The sequence below is a fragment of the Vipera berus genome (genome assembly GCF_964194415.1).
Source record: "Vipera berus genome assembly, chromosome: 5".
NCBI lineage: Eukaryota > Metazoa > Chordata > Lepidosauria > Squamata > Viperidae > Vipera > Vipera berus.
In genome coordinates, this window is record NC_138207.1 from 38,713,219 (window position 1) to 38,738,028 (window position 24,810).

The 24,810-nt window shown below is 38.7% G+C and overlaps 1 protein-coding gene across 4 annotated transcripts; it reads left to right on the forward strand.

Annotated features, from left to right (window-relative positions):
* Positions 1-469: 469 nt before the first annotated feature.
* On the forward strand, positions 470-24,092 carry ATG4B (autophagy related 4B cysteine peptidase). 4 transcript variants are annotated; one of them, XM_081328133.1, is made up of 13 exons: positions 470-543; positions 2,933-3,031; positions 4,451-4,522; positions 5,747-5,845; positions 6,648-6,749; positions 11,182-11,254; positions 12,191-12,270; positions 12,804-13,000; positions 13,730-13,808; positions 16,383-16,528; positions 17,430-17,486; positions 21,644-21,737; positions 22,538-24,092. In XM_081328133.1, the coding sequence occupies exons 1-13, from the start codon at positions 534-536 to the stop codon at positions 22,609-22,611; spliced, it is 1,182 nt and encodes a 393-aa protein (XP_081184259.1). In that variant the 5' UTR covers positions 470-533; the 3' UTR covers positions 22,612-24,092. The 4 variants fall into 4 exon arrangements, with proteins under 4 accessions (XP_081184259.1, XP_081184262.1, XP_081184260.1 ...); XM_081328136.1 differs by having other exon boundaries at positions 518-543; positions 2,958-3,031; XM_081328134.1 differs by lacking the exon at positions 470-543 and adding an exon at positions 665-703.
* The last annotated feature ends 718 nt before the right edge of the window (positions 24,093-24,810 follow it).

A 24,810-nucleotide genomic window follows, 5' to 3' on the forward strand; every position in this document is an offset into this window, starting at 1 on the left:
CCCCGTTGCATCTCACCGATTGACTCGCTGTCAGGCAAACTAGAAGCAGCGAAGAAATAGCTACTCTGTCGTTGAGCCAATGTTGTTAAAACCACGCTACGCTGCGAATTACTTGAGAGCGCCATATTGGGTCAAGGGGGTGGTGTTTAATATTCCGTACAAGAATATGGCGGCTCCCTTCTACTTTCTACTCCTGAAAATACCATATGTCATTTAAACTACTCCGAGGGATAGAAAGCAGTAAATGGTAACTAACGAATTTTTTTTTCTGCTTCAGAAGGAAAGCCAGGCCGATTTAAGTAACCTCGTTCACCCATCGCTCTCTCCGTAAAACAAAATGGCACCCGCCATACAGCGGGAGAAACCATTGCATCTGATACTAACCAATCGTCGCTTAAATGAGTGGTGAACAATTCCGCGATTGGGCGAGAGCAGCGCTATGGGATGAGAAGTATAAAGTGCGCCGCTTTGGAGATCTGTGCCAGTCAGGAGACAAGCCGTGGGCCCCCGGAGCTTGAGAGGGCGGGGGCAGGATGGACGCGGGTGAGTGGGGAAATGTTTGGTAGGGGTCAACTGGGAAAGCTGCGTGGGTCGACATGCAGCTCTCTATATTTGGGGTAGCGGGCAATGGGTGTGGAAAAGAAGGAGTCGGTTTGTTTTTCAGCAGAGGGCTAAATTGCGGACTGGGCTAGTCGGTGGAACTGTGAGCATGGCTTGCCTAAAAGGGAGAGGTCGATGAAAGCTCCGTTATGTTGCCCTGGGAACTGTGCTTTCTTACAGTTTTTTTCTTTGTTAAATGACTGTGACGAATAGAAGTTGCTAAAGCAATTTGACTAATATGGTACTTTGTCTTGTCTTCTCTTTTCAAATAGAGGCAACTATACAATAACAAAGCCTGTCGAGTTTAAGATATGTTGTCCAGCCTACCCATGTTTTTGCGTGGTTTATAAAGCTTAGTGCTGGTCCTTCAGTGCTTTGATGTATGGAACTAATCTTAAAGTTTTCTAACCTTTATAAGGACCCAAGGTTCTTGTTTAAGTAGTTAAAAGTCAATGCACTGATTCCTTATATAACTAATTATAGTGACCTGACATGTGATGGAAGAAAAATAATGCTGTTTTAATGCTGCCTACCAATGTGCCATAGTCCATATGGGAAAAACTAAGAATCTAGGCAAATGGGTAATACCCTTTTTTCATCCATTTCTTGATTTCCCCCAAAGAGATAAAAAAAACAAATAGCATTTTATATAAAGATTTGTACTTGGTTTTACTGTCTGAATAAGATTATGAAGACAAGTACAGTGTTTTGTAGTAGGTCTACACCAAACTGAATTCTTATTGAAACTCTCAAATACGTCTTAGTAAGTGATAGTTAAGGATTTTTATTTGTTTATTAATTTGGTGTCTTCCAATCAGCCGGAAAACTTCCTGGAAGGATTTTTATTTATTTGTTTATTAATTTGGTGTCTTCAAATCAGTCTGATGACTTCCTGGTCAAAAACTTCCTTCAGTTTTCCTAACAAAGTTTTTCTGAAGTGGTTTGCCATTGCCAGCTTTCTAGGGCAGAGAGTGTGTGACTGGCCCAAGGTCACCCAGCTGGCTTTGTGTCTAAGGCAGGACTAGAACTAATGGACTCCTGGTTTTTAGCCTAGTGTCTTAACTATTACATTAAACCGGCTCTCTAGTTAAAGAATGAATTTAATTTTAACTTCATATAAACAGTGTATTGAATGCAACAAACTTGAGACCTCACAGCAAGTGCAAAATGAACTTTGTTATATATTTATGACTAGACTGAGGAAAAAGGCTTAGCAGTCTTTTCTTGGAACCTCTCACATTAAATGCCATTCTGAATCACATGGTGTATGGGACATGATGTTCTCTAAGGCAAGGTTGCAGAGTATGTGAAATTTGAACTGAATGGGTTATCTGGGCAGTAATTTTTGCATTTAACAACTATGAGGCAAATAGAAGGATGTGATGTAGATTTACACTAGAGTGCACTGTACTGATTCTCAGTCCTTTTTTAAAAAAAATTAAGTACAACAAACTTTAATCTCTGAAAGCAGAGAAGCAAATAGATGCCCACAGTCAATTTGGGCTTAAAGTAGAGTGGAATGAGCTACAAATATTCTTTATTGGCAGAGTGGAATATAATAGTTTAAGAGGTTTTAAAATGAAAGGATGAGAAGAGCTAACTATAACAAAAGGAGAAACTTGTTCTAAACTAAAACATGTGTGCTATTATTAAGACTTCCCATCTAGCCCATGCCCTTTATGCTTGAACATCTGCACATATTTATACCAGTCTTGATTTTGGCAAGGCAGTGCCTGATGTTTAAAGATGCTGAAAAGAATATTGAATCTTGAGCCTAAGTAGAAGGTTAATGTTCCATCTGATGCTTCTTGCTAGTAACCCATTCCATTACTATTAAGGTCACTTGAAGGCAGGCAAGGAACCAAATGTAGTTTTAGTGTAGTAAATATGTAAATTGTTGTCATAGTGCTGAATCGTTGCTTCACAGAGTGATGCTTTTTTGGCAGAAAGCATGATTACGTGATCACCGTATGCTCTGAATAAAAGGTGAGAAATTAAGGCTAGTCTTTCAGTTCCTTCATACCATGAAGAAAATGGTTATTACTGGCATTTGATAATGTGCTAATTTTCAAAACAGAGTTGGACCAGACCTATAATAATCTAACAATCCTCCCCCCCGCCCGGCAATCTTAGAAAATGTCTGTGGGAAGGAAAATATTCCTTTAGTTTAATTAAGTGACAATATTTTCTGCCTCTGTTGTTTGATGTTAGAACCTGGAACATAATTGCTATTTTTTTATCATCTAGAAAAGAAAAAGAAAACTTTTTTTGAATTTTGAATGGCAGATCCTGAAAAGTGTTTGAGACTGCTTTGTTTGTTTGTTTTGAGCAGCTACTCTCACTTATGATACTCTCAGGTTTGAGTACGAAGATTTCCCAGAAACCAAAGAGCCTGTTTGGATCCTGGGAAGAAAATACAGCGCACTAACAGGTATTTCTCCTGCTAATATTTCAAGGGCTTTATGATTCTGTACCGTGACTTGAAGTCTGCTGTCTCTTTATAGATTTGACATGCCTTAGAATGCATGTAGGCTAGTTTCCTGATCTTATTCTGGATCAGCTCTGCCATCCTGAATCTTTTAGAGAAAGCATGTACCTGTATTTTGCAAATAATAGATGCTAGAAGGTGTTCTGCTTTTCTATTGATATGAGAGAGAAATCTGAAAAGTCTTATTGTTCCCACCCCACCCCTCAAAAAACTAAAGTTTACTATTTTATATGTACTATACCAGGGCTTTTCAACCTTTTCACCCATTGTACCACTTTTAGGATATGGCAACATCCAAGTACCACCAGTCACCTAGCAAGGTGTCAAAAACTTGATGACCTCCCCCCCCCAAAAAAAGGAAAGAAAAAAGTGATGAAGTACAGGTAGTCCTCGACTTACAACAGTTCGCTTAGTGACTGTTCGAAGTCACAATGGCACTGAAAAAAGTGCCCCCCAAGCCACAGCCGAGCAAGACACCTGTCTGCCTGCCTGGCGGCGCTTTTTCTCCTGTCTGAGGTTTTCATTGTTGTGAGCATTTCTGTTGAGGATTGGCAGTGGGGGTGAGGTGGAGGGTGTTTGATTTTTATTCCCCCCATCTGCTGGGTGGTTGCAGCAGGTTTTGGTCACTTCACATGACCCTGGGACACTGTGACCATCATAAATATGAATCAGTTGCCAAACATCTGAATGTAAATCACAAGACCCTGGAGATGCTGCAACATTCCAGCTGATTGGTGCTTCTTCTGGGCTCAGAAGCGCCAGGATCAGCAGGAGCTCCAGCTGGAGCCTGGCGCTGATCCTGGCACTTCCACTGAGCCCTGACAGCCCGGAAGAAGCACTGATCCTGGCGCTTTCGCTGAGCCCTGACAGCCCTGCAGCTCCAGCCATCTCTCGCTCAGGCTTATGCAGTGCTGCCACCGGTTCAGCTCATTCCCCTTCCCCCGCTAACACTTTTTTAGGATGGTCGCGTACCACCTGCCAGGTGCCAATTTACCACAGGTGGTACCCATACCACTGGTTGAAAAGCCATGTACTATACCAGGGGTCCCCAACCTTTGGGCACCAGGGACCGGTTCCATGGAGAGAGGATTTTCCACGGATCGGAGGAAGCGTGGTTTTGTGTGCTGCCTGCATCCTGCGGATGGGACTTTTGCTTGTTTGTGTGGACTGGTTGCTAGCATGCCACGGGCCGGTACTAGTCCACAGACCGGGGGTTGGGAACTCTTGTGCTTTACGATTCTTAACTTTAAATGTTGAATAAGTCTAATTTAAAAATAAATATATTTCAGTTAACAGTTATCATTGAAACCACGTAATCTTAAGTTCTGCAAGTGTATTGAAACATTGTTTGTATCCCTTTAGAGAAAGAGGAGATTTTGTTGGATGTCACTTCTCGTCTTTGGTTCACATATAGAAAAGGTTTTCCAGCCATTGGTAAGCACCAGTTTTCATTTTCCAGATTGTTGGGGAAATGGTGCTTATTTATTTCTAAAAAATCAGATTTACATTTACAACCTAAAGAAGCCAATTAGAATATTGGTATGGCATATTCGTTTGTTATGAGATGGGCAGCAAATAAATTTCAGAAATATTCCATTTAGTGTCTTTTAACCATCCTGACATTTGAGTTTGTACTCAACTATCTAGGTTTCAGAAAATAACATTGGCTAATGGTCTGTTGCGGACCTGTTTTCACTTTATTGAAAATAAGATTCTTCCACTTTTAAAATAGTATGGAAGGAGGGAAATTGCAGAAAATAAAAAGGTGTTCTTTTTTTAAAATCAGAGTTGTATATTTATTTAAAACATATAGCCACCCATCTTTCAAACTTTATATTATTTTGATCAGGGGTGTCAAATTCCCGGCCCGTGGGCCAGTGACCACCCCAGCTCCGGCAATGTGAAAAAAGTCATGACACGTTGTGACACGTCACGTGACACAGCAAGTTTGACACCCATGATTTAGATCAATTATTTTTTTCCTTTCTGTTTGCATGAAGATTAAAAAGCAAATGATAAAAATAGAAAAGTCCTCAAGTTTGAAAAGAATTTATCTGTCTTAAAATTCTAATATAGTTGTTGTTCCTGCATATAAACAGAGAGGCTGAAAAGTGTGTAAAATTCATGTTTTAAATATCCATAGTGCACTTGGGCTGTGTATTTAAAAACGTCTAATATTTTGGGACTTAATTATTCATCTATGTATTAATATATAGGAATTGATCTTATTTTTTGAAATGGTTAGGAAACTTTAAAATTATAACCATATACACATGGATTTATATTTATATTTATATATTTATATTTAATAACATCTTTTTCTAAAATGTGTATATTTATGTTCTCCTTTTTTATTTTCCTCTCTAATTTACTGACTTGGTGAGTAGACAACAACACAAGAGAAGGAAACAAAGTATTAGCCACATTCAATAGGATATAACCCTATATACAGTATGTAGTTGCATGTTCCCTTATATTCTGAGGGGTATAACGTCAGAGCAGCATATTTATATTTCCAATCATATTTTGACTTCTGTCTGCCCCCTGCCCCCTGCCCCCTGCGATCCTATTCAGGTACATCATAAAACTCAAATGCTTCAAATTATTAGTGATTACTTGTCAAAAATTTTGGTTTGTGTGATCTGTTTATGGCTGCAGGGGGAACAGGTCCGACATCTGACACTGGTTGGGGTTGTATGCTAAGATGTGGCCAGATGATTTTTGCCCAGGCTTTGGTTGGCAGGCACTTAAGCAGAGGTAAGTCGCACTACTGTGACAATTATAATGCAAAATCAGGATGCTCCGTATGTTCAAGTAACACAAGGTCCTGCATAAAGGTGTTTTTCACTGTAAAGGAATGCATACTGAAGCAGGCCTATTTGCATATATTCCAGTTCCCCTTGGTAGCATCTTTTCCTTCAAAATCTATAATTCTTATCATGGGAATAAGATAGTTAGGACACTGGGTTGACAATCACAAAGTCTACGTTTAAGTGCTGAGTGCTGCTATGTAATTAAACTCTCATCATTCGCTCCAGTTGTGCTGAGTTTGCAGTTCGAAAGTTTGTAAAAACGCAAGAAGATAAATAGGTACCACTTTGATGGGCCCTTTAATGGGGACATGAAAGGGCCCCCAATCGGGCGTCTCCTGAACAGTGGTGATGTCACTGGCTAATCCTTTCACTCTGAAAGCACCACCAGCACAAATATGATGACAATTCTTCTCATGACTAAAAGGGCTGTGGTAATTGATATGTTTGATGATTAGATCAGTTTACTTCTTGCAGTGTAAACTATATTTTGAACATAGATTTTTCCATAGAAATTAGATATTGGTGAAATACAATAAAAATAGAAGCAGAAAAATGTTTGTCATTTTACATGCAGATTGTATTTGAAGTTATCTTTTCAAGCAGTTTCAGACTATATTCATCAACCTTTTGTATTAGAAAGGATTTGTTTAAAGCAGGCTGATTATTTTGGTATGAATACCTTGAAAATGTAAAGGTGGCAGTTGGATTTTCTTTTGTTTTTTTTAGCATTGCCTTTTGTTTCTTAGATTGGAGGTGGATGAAAGGGAAGAAACAGATAGACAACTATTACAATGTTCTCAATGCTTTCATTGATAAAAAGGACAGTTACTACTCAATCCACCAAATAGGTAAGATGATTACCAGCATCATGGGCAATCAAATGTTTCAATCTGTATCTTCCTTTTTAATAGAAGTAGAAAGGTTCTGAGTTTATTAGTTTAGGTAGCCCATATGTCCATTTACAAACATAGTATAAATTACTATCTGTTTTATTATTGGAAATTGAGTTAGGGAAATAGTAATGTAGAAACTAGTCCTGCCTTTCAGTTTCTTTTATTCTAGATCTAGGCTATTTGGGTTAAGGAGCCATGGTGGGGCAGTGGTTAGAAGTCTCTGGCTCAAGATTGACTCAGCCTTCCATCCTTCTGAGGTCAGTAAAATGAAGACCCAGATTGTTGGGGGCAATACGCTGACTCTGTAAACCGCTTACAAAGGGCTGTAAAGCACTGTGAAGTGGTATATAAGTCTAAGTGCTATTGCTATTATCTAGGAACAAGACATTTCAGAATAATACTTAATTGTGTAAAAACCAATTGATATACACATTAGAAATAAATTCCATTGAGCTTAATGGAATTTACCTTTAGAATTGAGCTTGTCTATATTTTTTCCCGTATAACTTATACAGACAGCACATTGGGCTACTTACGTTTTCTGTCAGAGAATAAATCTATCCTAAAGAAATTTTGTTCTGTGAATTATAATATGCAGTAAGCTAACCCTTCAGTATGCCTTCAGCTATAAATTATGTAAACCGTACATACATGTACCCTACTGTAATCCCTTTCAGGATAAGCAGTGTTATACAAAGTGAAACAAGGGAATCAGAAATACTAAGCCAAGGTAATTAAAAACATGAGCTAAGGAGAGGAAATATAATGTCTGTTTTATACCAATACTTTTCACTATACCTCTTCATACCCTTCTCTGCTTACAAAACTCCTGTTATGCTTATGGCAGCTGAAAATACCTCTTTCCCAAACACAAATTCAGAGGTTTCTTTAGCAAAATTTACTAAAATAAAATAGCACAAGGACTGCTGCATATGAACATTTTTTCAGTTTAGAATGAATGAATCTCGGTGTACATCAAAGCAGAAATTTTCTGCATCTCTTTCTCACTGCTTTATGATGTACCAGAGGGATGGCAGTCCTCATCACTGTTAACGGGGAACTCTGCAGCTGGTTACAGAGTTTACTAATGGTGGTTGAAGTTTACATAAAAATTGCATGAATCTTTATAAGTCTAAGAAACAACTCTTATACCACCTGTGCTTCCACCATATCCAAACTTCGCTTCATTCTTTAAAGTTCTCAACTCTTTTAGAGAATCCTATTAGTTCCATCCAATGACAGTCTTTCTCCTCCTTTCAACACAGCTACTATTGATTTATAATTTTGTCTTACAATTTGACTTTCAGTCATTCTCTATACATGACCAAACTACCTTCCTATATTCCCTTTATAGTGCTAACTGTGTGTTCAGTCCATATTTATTCCTTGTGCTCAATTTATATTCACTCAGCATTTACTCATTCTGGACACTATCTCTTCTTGTTTGCCACACATACTTCTTAAACATCCCAATCTCCCTGCATTCAACTTAATGTTTATGATTTTACAGGCATACCCAAAAGTGGCTTCTATATAAAAAAAATAGTGGGAAAGAACACACTCTTACACATATCCAATTTTTTGCTTCTTTCAGCAAATATTAGTTCCCCTCAAAGAGACCACATGACTGATACAACCATTTTCCATTCATTCTGCTGGGAGGTTATATTCTAATACTATTCATACAGGCGTTGTATTTTCTTTTCCTCAGTCATGGTACATTGGTTTTTCCCACTGTTTTTCTTTTATTTCTTGACCATTGTCTCCAAAGATTCCTTCCTGACACAATAAAAAATGCTTTGCCTTATATACAGAATCTCTTTATCACCATTCTATCTTTCACTCATTCTCTAATCTTTCACCATAATCTAATAAAATCAGTCATGCATGAATAGCCTTCTGCCTTAAACTATCCATTTGAAACAAAACTTTTTCCTAAGCAAATTCTTGCTAAATAGCCACTATTCGCATTCATTCTTTGGTCTCCAAATGGCCCAGTTGCCTGTTCCTTTTGCATTCTTTTATTCCCACCCATCCATTCATGTCACTTCACAAAATAATTTCATTCATTTTTCCTAAAACTCATTCCTGCCTCTTCCGTTGTCAGCATTCATTGGAGTATAATCTTCTACTGCTATTAATCTATGGATTTGAAACCTTTAGCTTGGTGGGTGCAAGGTGGTACCCTCTTGTATGAGCTGCATTGGCTCCCAGCAGGCTTCTAGTGCGATTCAAAGTGCTGATGTCACCTTTAAATCCCTGCCTAGTTTAGGACCAGATTATTCCCGATGGTACTCGTCTTAGGGAACATCTTCCCCTCCAGAGATATGGATGATCCCAACTCTGGCAGCCTTCAGGAAAGCAGGGAAAACATGGTTTTCCCCATTCAGGCATTCAAGCCAATATGTTGATTCAGCTCGTATGGGGTGGTTTATTAATAGATGCATTTTATTGGGGTCGCAACATTGTTTTTTGTTTTAAATGGTTTTTTTTTACTCTTATAGTGTTGCATATATATTTTTTGCTACTACAGTTCTTTCTGGTAGATGAGTAGTCATATTATTAAACTTTATTAAACTTTGTTTAATAAAGAAATAATAATGTAATTACTTTCATATACATCTAGATACAGTAACCAGAAATTGCCAGTTTATTTCTTCTGTCCATTCAAATCTTCCCTTCCCTTCCCAGTCTGTACTTTTTTATCATTTCCCTGTACAATATCAGACCTCCTTCCTTCAGATCTGTTATATTCTTTCCCCTTTTTCTTAGTTCCTTACGACATGCAAGCTCCTTCCTTCCATCCCTTTTTTCCCCTCTACTTTGATGCTTAGTTCTAGATTTATTTATTTTTTATTTTTATTTTATTTATTTTAATCCCATTTATATCCCGCCCTTCTCCGAAGACTCAGGGCGGCTTACAATCTAAGCCCAAATCAAATGTGCTTAGCAATAGCCTTCATTCTATGTATATGGCCTGCTTATTAGGGCTTTCACACACACACACCCCAAGCGGCATTATTACAAAGTCAGCTTAATTGCCCCCAACAATCTGGGTCCTCATTTTACCTACCTCGGAAGGATGGAAGGCTGAGTCAACCTTGAGCCTGGTGGGATGCGAACCTGCAATAATTGCAGACAGCTGGTGTTACTTAAAGAGGCATTAGCCCACTGCTCCACCAAGATAATAAAGTCGTCTTTGAAAAAGGTACAGCAGACATTTTAAACTAGCAATTCGTTCAAAATAGCTATTTAATAATTTTGCCGAAGTGACTTCTATTATGTAAGGCTTTTTTGTCTCCATTTTGTCTGTTTTTTCTCTCTATGGAGAATAATCTCTTGCTGTGAGAATCATTTTTGAAAAAATCTGTTGAGACGTTAGTTTTAGATATGTTTTTATCTGATGCAGAAGCCTTTAACTTTACTAGCAATCACAAAGAGAAATAAATGACTGAAGGACTTAAGGATCCATAATGAGAAAAGATGGCATTTTATCTTAAAGGAATTAAGGGAGAATACAGGAAAACATGTTCTGTGTTGGATACTAAAGAGAGAAGTTGCATTTCTACTCAGTGGGAACAGTGCATTCTTTGCATCTCTCAGAATAGGCTGTTGTCCTGCACCAGAGTGAGCCATTCACAGTAAAACTCATAATCTGAAATGTATAGTCCCCAGATTGCACCAAAAATGGCAAAATAAGGTATTACTGCTTCGTTTTTCACTTTTTAAAGAATTACATCTTTGCTTCATCTATATATTTCCAACCATTAAAATTCTTCCATATCTGAACGAATGAAAAAGGCCAACAGTTTTCAGCTATGTTCCCTTAGCAAGATCATCATTTCGCCAGACATTTTGCTTGCAGCCTCAAGAGATCAGATTTTAAAATGCCCCCCAAGGAAAAAGTCCTTGCCCTAATGAGCATAGTGATTTTATAGTAGCAAGGGATGGCAATAGATCAATGTTTCTCAACTTTGGCAATTTTCAGATGTGTGTATTTCAGTTTCCAGAATTCTGCGAGTTGATATCCCGACTTCCTAAAGTTACTAAGGTTGACAAACATTGCAATAGACTAATATGCCTGGAATTATTTGTTCTTGTTTTGAAGCCTAGGGGGATTTCTTATTCCAGACAAGGTAGAAAGATTTTCCCTGATGAATTATTATGTGTGATCTTCCAAAAAATTACTGTAGTACATTTCTCCGGTGTTCATGAATATACTTCTCTGCTAGGTAGGTATGTTACAATTTGAAATATTTCACATTTTTAATAGGACTTTAGTTCAATACTCTTAAGAAGTCTAAATACTTGTCCAATTAATTTTTGTAAGTGATTAAGAAGTAGTCCTGAATGATACTATGGAGCAATTATAATGTGTTTGTTGCAGCCCAGATGGGAGTTGGAGAAGGCAAATCCATAGGCCAATGGTATGGACCAAATACAGTTGCACAAGTACTCAAGTAAGTATTCAGTAGCTCCAACAATTACGGTTTTATATAAAATAAAATAAAGCAGTTAAATAACTACCTACCCAAAAGCGTGAGCTTAAATGGACTCCAGAAGATGGTAGAGGACAGGAAGGCCTGGAGGAACGTTGTCCATAGGGTCGCGATGGGTCGGACACGACTTCGCAGCTAACAACAGCAACAACAACTCAAAATAAATTTTAAAGTTGAATTTCTATTCAGTATGTTTCCAAAATTCTGTGTCTAGTTTTGGGATATTAAATTCCATGGGAGATTTCTAGAGTGTGGGTAGTTGACCAATCTTCCAGTTGTTCTAGCTTGTGCCCCGAACCCCCTTGAGCAACTTGTATTATTCTTTTCAGCTATATTTGCTCAGTTTTGTGCTAGGCTTGATGTTACTTAGGGTAGAGCTATACCTAGGGAATCTTATCACACTATCTATTAATATCATTACTTGTTTTTTGAGGAGGTCGATACAGGTTTTCATTCTGTTAATATTACTACTTGCCTCAATGTTCCTCAGCCTCAAACAGTTCTATCCTATGATAGATCAGTTTTATATTAAGACAAACTGATGGAGAAGACAGTAGCCTTGTAATTTCAGGAATATTAAATGAGACAGTTTTTCTTGATCCTTTCATCTCCAGTTTACATGTGGTGATGGTCTTGATCACTTTTTTTGGATATTCTGTACTAGGAAAGAGAGAGAGGGAATAGGATTCTATTGGATCTTTCTGTAAATTTTGATATTGTTGACTACAGTAACTTGTTGGAGTGCTTATGATAGCTGGAGGTTAAAGGTTTCATCTGGTATTTCCGTGTTGGTTCACTGATACTGTCCCAGATGATAGGATTGCCCTTGGTGAATTTCTAGATTTCTTAATGTGCACCTTATTCATTTAAATGTCTGTCTTTAATTTTTATCCTTAGAAAACTTGCCACATTTGATACATGGAGTTCTTTGGCAGTACACATAGCCATGGATAATACTGTTGTGATAGAGGAAATAAGTAAGTATCATTGAACGGTTTATAAAAGAATGTGCCTATTGTTGAAGGGATATGGTTTTTAAGATAATCGGGTTTAGGAGCCATAAGACATTAGGTTTACAGGATCCTGTTGCAGTGTATCAAATCTCTAATAGATTGGTTTGAATAAGTTTTTATTGGTACTGTTGTTAGAGGTGGATTTCAGAAATAGCACAATTTTATATTTCAGTATTTACTGTTATGTCTGGAAAAAATTGGATTGTTGGGCTCTCTCAAGGCTAGGATGTTCAGATCTTTTCTACTTATGAAAAATAAAGTTTTACTTCTGCAGCTTTATGATAGAATAGCAACAAGATGTGTGGAAGAACCTGCTTCCAGGCTTTGAAAGGTTGATTATAAATATTTCCATTACAATAAAATAAAAATTATATTAGCAATAATAGATGTAAGTGATATGTGGTAGATGTACTGTGTGTAGTTCTATTTGCTAGTCAACAGCAAATTAGACTATATGGGCATAAGGCTATTTCTGCTTATTTTTCATCTTTTGGCAGGAAGGTTATGCAAGGCCAGCTCTCCATGTCCTGGAGCCTCAGCATTTCCTTCTGCAGAATCAGATTTTCTCTCTAATGGTTATCCAGATGGAGATGAACCTACAGACTGTTTATTGCTTTGGAAGCCACTAGTGCTGCTGATACCTCTTCGCCTTGGTCTCACAGACATCAATGAAGCCTATATTGAAACGCTGAAGGTATAAAATAATTTTAACTACCTGGATATCTGAAACCATGTGGTTTGGTGTATGCATTTTTAATACTCATAATTCTGGTCCATATTCATACAACAGAAATAGTGTGCCAAGACTAAATTCATTATCAAGCTCAGAATGTCTGAAATATATGATCTCCATGTTCAACTGTGCTATCCAAAACGGTCATTATTAGAGGAGCTCACTCTGAATGGATAGAATTGTTTTACTGTTTGTTGTAATGATTTATATATGCAGGTGCCTCATGCACATTTGTGATCACCCTAGTTCTATTTAATAATTCAAGGGCATATATTTTTTTCTGAGCTAATTCCAAACAATTGCTTCTTCATTGACTAATTAATATGATTAAACTACAAACTTGTATAAACGTTTGCCTGAGAATAGGGCTTAGTTTTGAGTAAACACTATGCATAGAATTGTGCTGGTGGGTATTGTGTGTAGGGAGCCAATCATTTCATGCTACCATTGTCAGTCATCCTTTGTTGGAGTTTAGTAATTATATAAAATAGCTTTGACACTGTTATTTCATTAAAACTATTGCAGTGTAAATGGCTTCCCCCTTTGCTTTCTTGTCTTAAAAATGGCCAGTGTTTGAATGTTCAGTGGATAGGTATTAAAAAAAACCCTATTCTGAATAGCTGTGTAATGCTTTTTATTGTGATGGTGTTATCTTCCACTGTGCTTAATTGTGCATATATTGCTTTCCAGCATTGCTTTATGATGCCTCAGTCCTTAGGTGTGATTGGAGGAAAACCCAATAGTGCTCATTATTTCATTGGATATGTTGGTAAGTTTAAGCTGTATGTATGCTGAATATACCGGTATTAATGAATATGGTCTGTAAGATATTTCAAACCATTTTCTCAAGTGCAAACCAGCTGCTATGAGCCAAGATAGGCTAAACAAGGCTTAGTGCTATTTATTGACATATGTTCAACCATTCTTCTTAAGAGGATGCACCGTGGGGAGTCTTACGTTTCTGTTTATATTATGTAGGAAACATCTGTTTTTGTTCAAACGTAGTCATCTCTAAAATCTATATTCCCTCAAACTTTGATCTGTAAAAAGGTAATTTCTTTACATAACCATGCAAAATTTCTTACATGAGCATGCAAAAATATATTGAATTTTGTTTTCTGCCTATACTATGATAAAGCGGATTGACAATCTTTATCTTTTGGAGACTATTAACATTATATAACAAGTTTTCTAGTAACACAGAATTACACATTCACACAATTGAAGGTAGTCCTTGAATTGTAATGACTCATTTACACGTTTTCCCCAAAATAAGACCCAACTGGAAAATAAGCCCTAGCATGATTTTTCAGGATGCTCGTAATATAAGCCCCATCCCCAAAATAAGTCCCAGTTAAGATTGTCAGCCAGACGAACGCATGTAGAACTGTATTTCCCAGAATATAAACCCTAAGCAGAAAATAAGCCCTAATGCATCTTTTGGAGCAAAAATTAATATAAGACCCATTTTTATTTTGGGGAAAACACGGTAGTAACTGTTTGAACTTACATTGACATGTAAAAAAGTGATTTATAAGTAACTTTCACACTTAAAGACTGTTGAAGTATCCCCATTGTCATGGGAACAAAATTTGGGCACTTTGCAACTGGCATGCATTTATGACAGTTCCAATGTCCTGGGATCATGTGATCACCATTTGTAACTTTCCCAGTTGACTTTTGATGAAGAATGGTAGAAGCCAGATTCATTTAACAACCAATGATTCACTTAATAACTGCCAGAACAAGGCCAGAAAGCATGAATTATACATGTTAGTAAATCCTATTACATTTTTCAAAAGTGGAAAAAGGTTACTGCAGAAATGTCAGTATAGGAGAACATGCTTCAACCTATTCTGGATCCAAGGTCATAGTCACGGCAGATACAGTATTTGCTTACATCTTTCTTCTAAGCAGTGGTGAGTGGAGAGCATTACATAAGGCTGAAGTGAAAACCCTTCTCTGAGTTAGAACATTTACTTGGTATTTCCTATATCTCTTATTAGCCATAAGAAACAGAGAATTAACTGCATTGATTTGATGATTCAGTTGCTTCTTAAATGTTGCTGTTATTTGTTCATAACCTAAATAAAATTAGGTAGGAAAGTGAAAATCATAGGAACAAAAACTTGTGAATTTGTTTGGTTCTACTTGCTTTGAAATTTGTCCTAAGCTTGATGGAAGAAGTGTTGACTTTAGCCAGTAATTTAATGTGGTCTGCACATTCTGGTCTCCACACTTGCCATTCCAGCCCCATATGCATTAGAGGTACAGTGGAGGACTCAAAAATTGCCCTTAGAAATTTGGACTGGATGAGTTCCAATGAAGAAAGATTAAAGAGTGTTCCAAACTGTGCACCACATAGTAATTATGCTAGATGCTTGGTTTAAAAAGCTTAGGAGTTGCAGATGTTTATATTGGCCTTTACTAGTAAAATCTTAAAATATCCACTGCACTCTTATGTGCATTCTCTGTAACATAGTTAGCATCAGCCATTTTCTTTCCATTATCTTGGAGGGACTCTGCTAGGTATTTAAAGCAAAGCACTTGTTCAGTGGCATTGTTGGAGAGCCTTTTGGGTCAATTGGCAAATGCAGTATTTGGGGGGGGGGCACTGTAATTAATTTCCAGTTGGTTTTTTTTATTTAGCTGTACAAAAGCATTCAAGTCCAACAGGGATCCTTGAGAGGGTTAATGCATCAATATCTTCATAAATGACTTAGATGAAAGAATTGAAGGGGAACTCATCAAATTTGCAGATGACACCGAACTGACAGGAGTAGCCAACACCCCAGAAGACAAACTCAGGATCCAAAAAGTTCTAGACAAGCTTGGACAATGGGCCCTATCCAACAAAATGAGTTTCAATGTGGAGAAAAGCAAAGTTTTACATTTAGGCAGGAAAAATCAAAGGTACAAGTACAGATTGGGTGAGACCTGGCTTAAAAACAGCAACTGTGAGAGGGACCTTGGAGTCCTAGTGGACAATCACTTGACTATGAGCCAGTAGTGTGCACATGACAAATAGCATTAGAATGATATTTTTCTCATGGTTCATGAATAAGAAATCAGTGATCAATGGTGGTATTGTACACCTTTTATGATAGTTTTGGCTGAGACATGGAATCAAGATAAAGGCAGGGAAGAGATACTATTCTGGAGGGGGGCTCTATTTCTCAAGATGTTCGAGTATGAGGCACTGGTCAACTATAGAATGACCTTCTCCAAAGCGGCTTGTTCTGCAGGTACTCTTTTAACTTTCCCATGGATATGTCTCACGTAGAGTTTACTGATAATATTAAGGAGCTTGTAGATAATGATCTTTCCATTGATCTTTGTTTAGGTGAAGAACTAATCTATCTTGACCCGCATACTACTCAGCCTGCAGTGGAACTTGTAGACAGTTGCCACATCTCTGATGAAAGCTTTCATTGCCAGCATCCGCCTTGCAGAATGAGCATTGCAGAACTGGATCCTTCTATTGCAGTAGTGAGTATGCGTACCTGAAGTTCACTTTCCTATCAAGGCAGTGCTATGATCTTGGACAATCCTCTAGTTCAGGGGTCTGCCACCTTGACAACTTTAAGACTTGTGGACTTCAGTTCCCAGAATTCCTCACCCAGCATAGCTGGCTGAGGAATTCTGGGAGGTGAAGTCCACAAGTCTTAAAGTTGTCAAGGTGGCAGACCCCTGCAGTTAGCTACTGATTCCTATCTTTATGAAGATAAAATGTTGTGCTCTCCCTTTTCGTCACACAAATTAGATATATTCCCGTTCTGAAGCATGAGAAATAATTATTTCCAGATTACAATAGTTGAGGCTTTCAGATTACGGTGTAACAGAAGAGAGACAGGTATCCTAGACAAATCTTTGTACATGTTGTGTAATGAATGGTCAGATGCCATATTGTTTATATTGTGTTGATATTACAAGTAAAGATCATCCTTTGAAGTGTAATGTAGGGAGATTCAGGAGAGACATAATTTCATACAGAATCTAACTAAATATGGAATTTTCTCCCTGTTAATATTTATTTTATTTTATTTATTTTAATTCCATTTATATCCCGCCCTTCTCCGAAGACTCAGGGTGGCTTACAAGCTACATTGGGGTGGTTTTAGAGGAAACCTGGTCAAGTTAATGGACAGTCAGGCTATCAGTGCCTTCTAATGTGAATGGCTATTTATTACCTGCTGAATCACAGGCAGCATGCCTTAAATGTTAGTTACTGGGAATTCATATTGCCCTCCAAGTGCAAGCTTTTGAGCTTTCCAAATAGACCTATTGGTCACTCTGTAATACTGAATGCTGGAGGAGGATCCCTGACTTATCTAATAGGAGTCTTCTTAATTTGAATCTGTTTTAGAGTAATAAAACTATTTCTTTATAGGGATTCTTCTGCAGAAAAGAAGAAGAGTTCAGTGACTGGTGCCAGCAAATCAAGAAGGTTTGTATGTAGCTTTTTTTTGGGGTAAAAAAATTAGTCAGAACTTATGACTAGGGCAACATCTGATTTTTTTTAAAAAAAAATATAAAAATGTATGCATTTGGAAGAATTCAAACTGAAGAGTTATTTTAAAAAGTATACTAATCTTGTCAAGATATCTGTTGCCAGTGTCACGTTAGCTCTGTAAGATATCTTAGAGGTTACAGCTTTTCTTGATTGCCTAATTATTAGCATTTAATATAGTAGGATAGATGAATCTGTGGGCCGTATTTGATATTGGCAAAGTTTTACCTCCTTCACCATTTTCTCGTTTGGAGATACCCATTGGAATATTTGTTTTTTAAAAGTGATAAAATATGGGAAATGTATACATAAAAGTGCTTCTGTTAACTTGAATCATTTGGCAAACCAGATTTAAAGCTTATTGATGCTTACCATGGAATTATTTGTTTGTCCCATGTCTCCAAAGAATCCAGATAATCATCCTCTTGGAGGGGGCTGTATAATTGCCCTCTAATACATCTTTCCTTTTTTGAGTCAAAAGTTGTCAAAAATTGTTGAATCTAGGAGGCCTATTAAGAAGGGGATACGGGAGTTTTTCAGTTGCTTATTGAAGTGAAGAGCAAATAACCTCCCAGATCCAGTCCCCGTATGATCTGTAGAAGAACCAGGTGTGGGTATGGGGTGGGCATCTAAGCCAAGGACACATTGAACTCCACCCATGAAGAGACAAGAAATTTGGAGAAAAACTGTTTAAAAAATAGGAAATTGAATGTTTAATGTCTAACTTTATGTATAATGTACTATGCAAACTGGTCCTAGTAGCTGGGTGGGAAATCTACCTTCCACCACCTCCCAAGAAGGGAGCTAGTTACCTTAAACAAGATCACTGGCCAACAGCCCACCAACACAATCAGAGAGGAAAATAAATTCCTCTTCATGGTCTCCAGACATTACTTTGGCCTCTTCACTTACCAGGAGCTCCTCAGTCCACTAGGGGGCCATCTGCCAATAGAGAGAGGCTGATCAAGAGTAGTGTCTGCATCATCCCCTATTATCTGTGAGCACCAGGTACTCAACAACTACCCACATGATAACCGGGGAATTCTCCCAAGTTCCTGCTTGAAATCATGTGATCCGTAAGGCACCTGAGGCAAATAATCTTAACTCTAAAACATTAAATGATAAAACATGAAATAACCATATCCCAATTAGTCATATTGCAAGTTTCAATAAAATTAATAGGGCCTTGGCTTGCCAGTTATCCATCCTGTTCACTTGAAATTGAAGCCTGTACTTTTTCTGCATTTCATATAAGGGACGTTAAAGTCAAACTAGGTCCTAGACAAGGAACTTTGGGAATGTAGTTTTAAGAATAGATGTAGAAAATAGGGTGGAAAGCTGGATATTGTGATGGAAATCCTGTAGCCAATTATTAAAGTATTAATTTAATAATAGTGTGCTAGAAGCAGTATTTCCATGCCAGTTCTATTTAGTCCAAGATAGGTTTTTAGGTTGTGCTAAAACAGGGGTCGGCAACCTAAAAAAGGAAAAGAGCCACTGGGAACCGGTTCCATCACAAATTAAAAAAAGTGGGAGCCGCGTGTGTGTGTCCATGCACGCGCAAGCGCAAAAAAAGTTTTGCGCATGCGCAAAACGGTTTTTTGCACATGCGTGGACTCACGCGGTTGCCATTTTTTTTTAAAGTGAGATGGAACCGGTTCCCGGTTGCCCGACGGCGACGGCCCGTCTGCAAAGCTGCCGCTTTCAGCAGCTTTGCAGACGGGCCGCGGCAGCTTCCTCAAAGAGCAGCGCCCCTGCCCATTCTGAGAGGTGCGCGCGCACCTCTCCGAACGACCGGAGGTGCGCGCGCACCTCCCCAAACCTTTGGAGAGGTGCGCGCGTACCTCCGCGCGAACGGGCAGAGGTGCCGCTCTTTGAGGAAGCTGTAGCGGCCCGTCTCCGAAGCTGCCGCTTTCGGCAGCTTTGCAGACGGGCCGCTACAGCTTCCTCAAAGAGCAGCGCCCCTGCCCGTTTGCGCAGAGGTACGCGCGCACCTCTCCAAAGGTTTGGGGAGGTGCGCGCGCACCTCCGGTCGTTCGGAGAGGTGCGCACGCACCTCTCAGAATGGGCAGGGGTGCTGCTCTTTGAGGAAGCTGTAGCGGCCCGTCTCCGAAGCTGCCGCTTTCGGCAGCTTCGGAGACGGGCCGCTACAGCTTCCTCAAAGAGTGGCATCTCTGCCCGTTCGCGCGGAGGTACGCGCGCACCTCTCCAAAGGTTTGGGGAGGTGCGCGCGCACCTCCGCCCATTCGGGGAGGTGCGCGCGCACCTCTCCAAACGGGCGGTGCCACTCTCCATTTGGAGAGGTGCGCGCGCACCACTGCCCGTTCAAAGAGGTGCGCGCGCACCGGGCGGCTGGGAGCCGCAGGAGACGGCTCAAAGAGCCGCATGCGGCTCCGGAGCCACGGGTTGCCGACCCCTGTGCTAAAACAACTGCATAGAAAGTCCAACAATGAAATATGAAGTTGTTTAAGGCCAGGGCTTTTCAACCTTTTCACCCATTGTACCACTTTTAGGATATGGCAACATCTGAGTACCACCAGTTGCCTAGCAAGGTGTCAAAGACTTGATGACCAAAAAAAAATAATGGAAAAAAGTGATGAAGTACAGGTAGTCCTCGACTTACAACAGTTCACTTAGTGACTGTTCAAAGTTACAGTGGCACTGAAAAAAGTGCCCCCCAAGCCATAGCCGAGCAAGACACCTGCCTGCTCGCCTGGCGGCACTCTTCCTCCTGTCCGAAGTTTTCATTATTGTGAGCATTTCTATTGAGGATTGGCAGTGGGGGTGGGGTGGGGGTGTGTTTGGTTTTTATTTCCCCCATCTGCTGGGTGGTTGCAGCAGGTTTTGGTCACTTCACATGATTCTGGGACACTGTGACCGTCATAAATATGAATCAGTTGCCAAGCATCTGAATGTAAATCACAAGACCCTGGAGATGCTGCAACATTCCAGCTGATCGGCTCTTCTTCTGGGCTCAGCAAAAGCACCAGGCTCCAACTGGAGCCTGGCGCTGATCCTGGCACTTCCGCTGAGCCCTGACAGCCCTGCAGCTTCAGCCATTTCCCGCTCAGGCTTGTGCAGTGCTGCCACCAGTTCAGCTCATTCCCCTCCCCCGCTACCACTTTTCTAGGATGGTCACGTACCACCTGCCAGGTGCCAATGTACCACAGGTGGTACCGGTACCACTGGTTGAAAAGCCCTGCAATAGATGAAACCCATCAAAATAACTTTGAGGCAGAATTCTCCCTTAAAGAACATTTTATTCAGGAAACAAAGTATTGGCACTATATAGTTGAACCTAAAACTAAATTATCTTTCCCCCAGATACAAAGTAACAAAGTGCAATTCTCACCCCAATTAAGCTGTCATAAATCACATTTTCCAATTAGCTTAAAATGCAGACCCTCTCCCCAGCTCCTCAACCCGCCAAAACGTTATCAGCTTAACCTTGGGTTCTCACAAAACAGTGTTATTATTGTGGCTAGCTGAGTTTTCATTCCAACCTCCAACCTGCCCCCCTCTTCTGCACCTAATTTCTAAATACCAAAAAAAGCATAGTAAAGAAGAGAAAATGGCTGCATTTTCATCAGTTGTCAGAGCAGGAACATTCAACGTTAGCAGCGTTGACAGCACACAAAAATATATATTCAAATTTGTGCAACCTAACAGATTAATGTAATGAAAAACAGTGAAATCAAACTATATAAATTTGCCCCTTGTTGGGTTCAAATCTCACTTGAAGGGAATCAAAGCTGCTGTTTTGCTGGCTGCATTAATTTGTGTTCCTTAAGTGGGCCTGTGTATATTCTATTCTCAAAAACAGTATATTTTCTTGTGCTTTTCTTGTGTTCTTTTTTATTGTTGGCAGCTGAAGGGAATTATACCAAATATGTAAAACCGCTATACTTTTCAGAAGAATATTTTTAGTATTGCAGTATTCACACATTTTAAGCAAATCTTTACAATCATAAAGACTAGAAATTAATTTGTTCTGTAAGTGAAACTGAATTGAAGATGTATTATTTATGTCAAATACTTGACGCCCCTAGAAATAGGAAAGAAGTATATAACTGGTTTTAATACATTTCTAACAGTTGTCACTGATTAGAGGAGCCCTTCCCATGTTTGAGCTAATAGAGCATCAGCCTTCACACTTCTCTAGTCCTGATGTCTTGAATCTCACTCCAGGTAATGTTCATTTATTTGGTTGTAGAATGAATGAATGCTGTATGAATAAAGGAGTTTTAATATTTGGAGATATTTTTTTATTCCAGATAATTATGATAGCATTTGTTTCTTCATTGACTAAGAAATAGTACCAATTTTCAAAATTGTTATTTGATCTTTAAAAATATTGAGATTGTTTTTAGATGCAGTTCCATACTATGATATTTTAAGGTCAGCTGTTTCAGATAGACTATGAAGCCTTCTTCAGATCTAAAGTGACTTTATTGAAACAGCTATAACAACAGAATTCTGCAGGTTTAAGAAATATTCCCTCCATTTTATCTTCAGGAAAACGGGAGGGTGGCTGTCTGAGGCATTTTCTCAAAACAATTTTCTTCACCTGGACTCACATTTGGTGAGGGGAGTCTTCCGTCTTGGGAGTCATCCTCTTTATTCACTACCTAAAATGCAGTGATTTATAAAACAATTACTTCTAAATCCTGCAAAGCAGAGCTGCTCTTGCAGGATTTTTGTTGTACGGTACTTTTTTCATCCCTGTGAAAACCTCTGAAAATAGATAAGGAAGGCTAAATTATCATCCTACATATGTACTGTGGCTGATGCAAACTGAAACTACCAGACTGGGTTTCAAATTTGCTAAAAATAATAGTTAAACTTTGTGGAATTACTTATTTTTATTATTCAGAGTCTGGCAAGTCACAGTTGATGTTCCGCATAGTTTATATATAATTATGATTATGTGTGTTGTGGGAACAGTTTAAGTGTAATACTGAGGCATATAAATCATTCATGTCTTGTAGATTCTTCTGATGCAGACAGATTGGAAAGATTCTTTGATTCAGAGGATGAAGATTTTGAAATCTTATCACTTTAACAAAAGAAACTACAATAACTGCCAATTTGGGTTGAGTGGGGGAGGGGAGCTCCTTGGAGAGCCTAGGGCTACCAGCTTTCATAGGTGCTTGTTGACATCCTTGCCTCCCATTTACCCCAGCATTCTGTGCAACCTTGGAGCAGAGTGGATTTTTGCAGTGGGATCAAGAAACGGGTCGTCATTAAGGCCTTAATAGCTTTAGTTACTTTCTCAGTGCAAGAATATCCATGGGAAAGGGATGCAGTTTCCTAGGAGCTGGAAATTATTTTCATAGGAACAGGCACAAAGGCTTGACTATAATAGTAAAAGCTCTTCAGTGTTTGGCCTAAGTTCTCTCTATTATTAGGGAGTCTTGTTACTTCTGTTCCCATTTTTATAGTGTGAAATGAAAACCAGCATAACAGCTGTAAGACAGGTATCTGCATTATGTCTCCCTAATCAGCTGGCCATATTCTGAATTATTTGGGGCCACAAGCTCTCTCAAGATCGACAGCACCAAATGTTCCAATTGTACTTTAGATTTTCTCCAATACAGTGCTTCCATGGTTTTGGTTTCAAAGTTGCAATTTAGTTTTTAAAATATAACGTTCTGCACTCTAGCAATCACAAGAGCATATCATACAGAACATATTAAAAATATGTTCTAAAGATGACAAGAGAACATCAGTAGATAATATAGGGGAGGCTCTGACAGTTACTCTTCTCACAGTAAATGCACAAACCGAATGGTGTTACTCAGATTTTGCTTCGTTATTTTTATTTGGATATTTTTCTATTTTGTATTAAAAATATGGCTGCTATTTCATAAAATGAGGTGAAAACATCCATTAGCTGATGAATTAAAAGTACTTCTGATCCCTGCTTTTAATAAAATTTAGACTGTACATGGACACAAATCTTGCGTTAACAGCTATTTTAAAATCATGATTTCAGGCCAAAGGTGTGCTCTCATCTCCCCTTTTGAAAGTACCACACAGAGCTATTCCTATTGTGTGTCTTTATTTGTTTTTCATTTGTTTCAGTTCTTAATATGTAATTCTAAAGAAAGTTAAAGCAAATTGTTCATCCCTTAAATCATTACTTTTCTGGCTAGGATTTCCAGCCTATTATATTCCAAAATAGCAGAAGAGCTCCTCCTCTGTTTCTAAAAGATAGGAATGGCGGGCAAGAACCCCATCAGTTCCAAGCATTAGCTCAATCAGTGGATGTTGCAGTGGCAAATATGTTTACAAAGCGTTCTTGCCTGCATTTATAAGCAGAACTGTCAACCTACAGATGGTACTATAACCATCTATAAAGTAACTGCATATAGTAGGTCCAGTTGCCTATTTAGTACTAAAAATCAAATTTGAACCATGATGCTTATTTGTCATTGTTATAGCTTATTGTGCTTCTTCTTTTGGAAGAAGAGCATAGTCAGATTGTGTTTCATTCATCAACTGCTTTCAATTTGTATCTGAATAAAACAAATTTAAAAAGGCTTTTGTAGTCCTGGTACATTTTTCTGCACCACTGATTGAAAATAAGACAAAAGAGAATCATAGTTTCTTTTTAATAAAAGTTCTAAGGTAAAGGTAAAGTTTCCCCCCCACATGCGTGCTAGTCGTTTCCAACTCTAGGGGCCGATGTTCATCTCTGTTTCAAAGCCAAAGAGCCAGCGCTTGTCCGAGGACATCTCCGTGGTCATGTGGCCGGCATGACTAGATGCCAAAGGCGCACGGAACGCTGTTACCTTCCCACCGTAGTGGTCCCTATTTTTCTACTTGCATTTACGTGCTTTCAAACTGCTAGGTTGGCAGAAGCTGGGACAAGTAACAGGTGCTCACTCTGTTACGCGGCACTTGGGATTTGACCCGCCAAACTGCCGACCTGATTGACAAGCTCAGCGTCAGCCCGAGCCACCGCGTCCCTCAAAATAAAAGTTTTATTACGTATTTTTAAAAAATGATACACAGTCTAAATATTGTAATATAACCTTTCCCAATCTAGGATATAGTACGTAGGTTTCCTCATTAAATTTTGTGCAGACATAACAAACATTATATAGGATTGAGGAACTGATTGACATATACAGCTCTGAAAGAACATTAAATTATACAGTATTAAAGCCTTTTAAAAAGCATAAAAACTGGTGGAGAAATAATTGAATTTGAAGAACACAGAACTAAAAACTACAATTTAAAATTTGAAAACATAACT

Coding starts and splice junctions, on each gene's coding strand:
- ATG4B (XM_081328133.1), top strand. Junction 6,750..11,181: donor CTACTCAATCCACCAAATAG/GTAAGATGATTA, acceptor TGTTTGTTGCAG/CCCAGATGGGAGTTGGAGAA. Junction 11,255..12,190: donor ACAGTTGCACAAGTACTCAA/GTAAGTATTCAG, acceptor TTTTATCCTTAG/AAAACTTGCCACATTTGATA.